This window comes from Manacus vitellinus, unplaced genomic scaffold (assembly GCF_001715985.3).
Source record: "Manacus vitellinus isolate BGI_N305 unplaced genomic scaffold, ASM171598v3 scaffold_12_pilon, whole genome shotgun sequence".
Taxonomy (NCBI): Eukaryota; Metazoa; Chordata; class Aves; order Passeriformes; family Pipridae; genus Manacus; species Manacus vitellinus.
The window spans coordinates 4280434-4284575 of NW_021938949.1; the positions used below are offsets into that span (position 1 = coordinate 4280434).

At 60.3% G+C, this 4142-nt stretch overlaps 1 protein-coding gene across 1 annotated transcript in view; it reads right to left on the reverse strand.

The window, feature by feature from the left end:
- The window catches only part of LOC103761597 (testis-expressed protein 2), a 9220-nt gene extending 5500 nt beyond the window's left edge, over positions 1–3720 (reverse strand). The window contains exon 1 of the mRNA XM_029957809.1: positions 3629–3720. Within this exon, the coding sequence (XP_029813669.1) occupies positions 3629–3720 (92 nt within the window). The remainder of the gene's footprint in view (positions 1–3628) is intronic.
- Between the last annotated feature and the right edge of the window lie 422 nt (positions 3721–4142).

Sequence of the window (4142 nt, forward strand, 5' to 3'; positions counted from 1 at the left end):
AGCCTGGTCTGCCATCGCTCGCATCGCCGACGGCGCTGCGGGGGAACAGAGGGGTCGGCTCAGCTCGGGAGAGCTCAGGGCACAGCACGGGCCTGCCCCAGCCCTGCCTTCCCCGCCAGCACTGCCAGGAGCCCCGAGCGGGAGCGGCTGATCCCGGGGACCCCTTTGCTATGGGCTGGGAGCCTTCCAGCCTCTCAGGATGCACTTGGGGCACACAGCTTGTGGCTCTCCCTGGGCTTCCCAGCAGGGATGGGATGGAGGAGGCACCGTGGTAAGATGAGCTCAGTGATGGGGTGTGGGGAACCGCTCGTCTAAGGAGGATAAACCTCAGGCAGGCAATTAGCAACGGGGATTCTGAGAACCCAAAACCACCAGCCAGGTCTGCAGCCCAGCGAGGGGGATTTTCCTGCACCAGGACACTCTGTTGGTCCCAGTGCAAGCGTTGGGGCTGAGAGGAGGGATGCCAGGCCAGCAGGCAGGACTCCCTGACTCCTCTGAAGGTTTCTGGCATAACCAACAGTGGTTTGGCTCCCTCTTCATGCACTGCACAAACCCAAAATGGTCTGAGCTCTGGTCCCAGTGCAGTGTGGGGATGCTCTGCAGGTCGGGAATCTCTGGTTTTACTGGAGGGGCACAAAAGTTTCCCTGACAAAGTTTCTGTAGCCTTGAGGGTGTCCTTGGCCATGGCAAAGTCCTGTCCTGTCCCCAGCAGCCACCATGATCCCTCACTGCTGTGCTCCTGCCAAAGCCAAGGGCTGACCCACTCCCAAGCTGTGCCCCCTCCGTGATTCTGGGAAGGAGGATGGACCTGCAGGTTGGGCTCTGCAGAGCCAGCTCCCAGTAGGTTCGAGGGGTGCTCAGCTTCTTCCCCTCATGGCATCCCTGCTGCAGGAGCAGGGATGCCATCCCAGGAACCCTGGGGCTGCCTCACACCCGCCGCCCTGGATCTTCAAAGCTCCTCAGTGCCAGGAATTAATTACAGGCTGTGCCGCAGCTGCCTCCAGCCCCCTTTATATAATCTCACGTTCCTCGGCTCTCGCTTTGCTTCTGATTTACAGGAGCCACTTGTTAACCCCAGATCATCCATGGGTGATTGCCCCCGTGGTCCCAGCACCTGGCAGAGACCCCAGCTGGGGGGCTGGTGCCATCCAGCCCGTGGGCAGGGCTGTGGCAGCACTGGCACCACCAGCACCCCCGGCAGACAGAGCAGTCCAGGGCATCCGGCAAAGCACCAAAGCAGCCAAACAAGGAGAGAGCAGAGGAAAATGAGTGATGGAGCTGGGCCTGAGAGGGGAGTTAGTCTAGTGGAAAGTGTCTCTGCCCATGGCAGGGTTTGAACTGGATGGCCTTTAAGGTCACTTCCAACCCAAACCATTCCATGATTCTATGATTTCAAGGGATCCCTTCTCTGATCCTGCAGGACCCCCCACCCAAGCACAGAAGCCAGGACACCCCTTGCCCCTCATCATGCAGGTTTCCCAGTGGCCCTGTGCCACAGCCACCCCCAGTATCCCCAGCTCTGCCCATCACCCTTGGCTGTTCCTACCAGAACGCCCCGGGGCTGGTCCTTGGCGGGTCCTGCCTGGCCACTGCTCCCTGTCCCTGCTGGGTCAGGGGGACACCAGCTCTCCTGCTCTGGGCTCAGAGCTCCCCTCTGCCGTTCCCGTCTCTCTGCTCCCACTGCTCCCCTACTCGTGGGTTTTAAAAGCTAAAAAAAAAAAAAGAGGGAAAAAAAAAAAAGAAGAAGTCTGTTTCCTGAGAGACCATTAGCACGGTGGAAGACAGAGATAATAATAGCCTGGGTTTGTATGGGAATTCTCCTCTGGCAGGGATGGTGAGTACTGCAGGGGCTACGCTGCTGCAACAGCCACCTCTGGGGAGGGGGTGCTGGGGATGGACCTCACTGGGTGCCATGGCTGGACCACCAGCACCCTGGGATGGAGGGTCCACGCTGTGCAGCCCTGGGGGAGGCTTTGCTGCTGGCTCAGGCTTCAGAGGGCAAATGCTGAGTGCAGAGGTGCCCCAGCACAAACCCACCTCCCAGCCCGGAGCTCATCCCCAGCCTGTGCCTGCACAGGATAGAGGGAATCTTTTTGCTCTTTACAGGATAAATTGGATAGGAGAGTCCTGGCAAGTGCTTTCATCGAGTGCTGGGGGCAGCTGGGTGGGCTCAGCTGGGTGGTGGAGTGATGGGGATGATGGTGGCTTTGGAGGCTCCAGCAAACAGCTCTCAGGGGGTGTCCCCCCCGCCCTGGTGGTACCTGGAAGGAATCAGTGCTGTGTTGGATGTTCCATTGAGGAGCAGTTCTTGGGACATCCAGTCCAGGGTTTCTCTGCAGGGCAGGGACACAAGACCCCCAGTGACTGGGTCCCCCCTTGCTGCAGTTGGAAACACCAAAGCCATAACCATCAGCGTCTCCACTGGATTCCAGCTCCAAATTTCTGCTCCTTGCTCCCAGATCTGGTTCATGTTCAGGGCTTGGATTCAACAGAGAAAAGCTGTGGCCCAGCTTGGGCTGGTGTCTCGGAGTGTCTCCCCCTGGCCCAGCATGGCACGGGAGGATGCTCCCTGTAACTCGCTCCCAAGCGGGCACTGCCTGGCTGGCATTTGCTGTTTGTCAAATCAGGGAGAGTTAATTGAAACATTAACTTCCCTCAGCCCTCAGGTTAATTAGGTGACGGTAGCACTGCTCTGCTGGGCTTTCCTCGCCCAGACAAAGGAGCTGGAAATCCCTCTCCAATTATCTCCACAAAGCACGGCACAGAACCCAGCTGTGACACTGCCCCAGGAGTGCTCCGTGTTATCCCGAGATCAAGGAGCGCTGGGCTCTCTCTGCAGCCTCGGGATGTCACTTCAGGCAATGGCTCAGGCAGTGCAGGATCCCAGCTCTGTCCTTGCCTCCCACTTCCACGTCAGGGGTTTTACAGGCGGATACTGGAGTGGATTTCATGCTGCTGGGGGAGTGAGGAGCCAGGTGGGCTTTGGCACCGCTGGAATGGCTCCAGTGGGATTCTGAGATGAAGCCAGCCCCAGGACCCACTCCCAAAGCCTCTCCACCACTCTGCGTCCCAGAGCTTGAGCCCGGCTCTGCCTCTCCATGGACTTTGCTTCACTCCCATATCTCAGCCATTCCCATCCTCTCCTCATGGTTCCCGAGACCTTCACATCCCTCATGGGAACTCCCAGCCCTGGGGAAGGATCCAGCCAGTTCTCACACCCATCACATTCGCACTGGCAGAGCTTCTCCATGGGAATTTGGGTGAGCAGCAGATATTGGATGGACGATGCTGCTCAGACCCAGGGCCTGGCGGCTGCTGTGGCTCCTTCCACCGGCTGGAAATCCACGCCTTGAAGGTGTGCAGGGCCCTGGAGTCTATTTGGAGCTTTTCCTGACATCCTATTCCTCTGATCTCGGTGGATCTTACGGGAGGTGCTTTCAGCACATCGCATCACCCTCTCTCCGTGCAGTGGCACGGCACATTCCCGGCTCCCTGTGCCCCACGGGGCAGCGGCAGAGCCCCTTCCTCCCCCTGCCCGGGCTCCTCCATTGAGTCATCAATCCCCGGGGCTGGAGCGGGAGCTCAGCCGGCCCGAGATGAAGCCTGACCTAATTCAAAGCGGCAGCACCCAGCGGGCAGGAGTCCCGCCGGCGCCGGCCCCTCGCGGGGGTCCCGCAGCCCCCGGGGGAGCTCCCGGCCCAGGGACACGTCCGCTGGCATCAGGGAATGGGGATCCGTCCGAGCGCGTCACTGTGGCTGCAGGGCAGCAGGGACAGACCTCGGCTCCTGCCCAAAGGGCGCCAAAATTTTTCCTCTTGCGCCAAGAAGGTGCCATTTCCATGAGAGCCAAAGCCCGGGGACTCATCCGAGGGTCCCTGGATAGACTAGGGAGGAAGGGACTTGTAGTGCTGGCTTTTGGAAGGAGAAAGGAGCTGCAGCAGCTCATCCTCGCCAGAACCTGCCAAGGTTCACCTTCAAAGCCCTCACCTTGCCACACGCCGGGTTGCTGCCTCCGCCTCTCCGGGACCCCCCGTGCCCGCAGGGACCTCGGTCAGTCCCCGCATCCCCCTGCGGGAGGGTCCCCACGGGTCACCCCGGCTCCGTGCTCCCGGCGTGGCGGGACTGGGGGTCCCCGCTGAGCC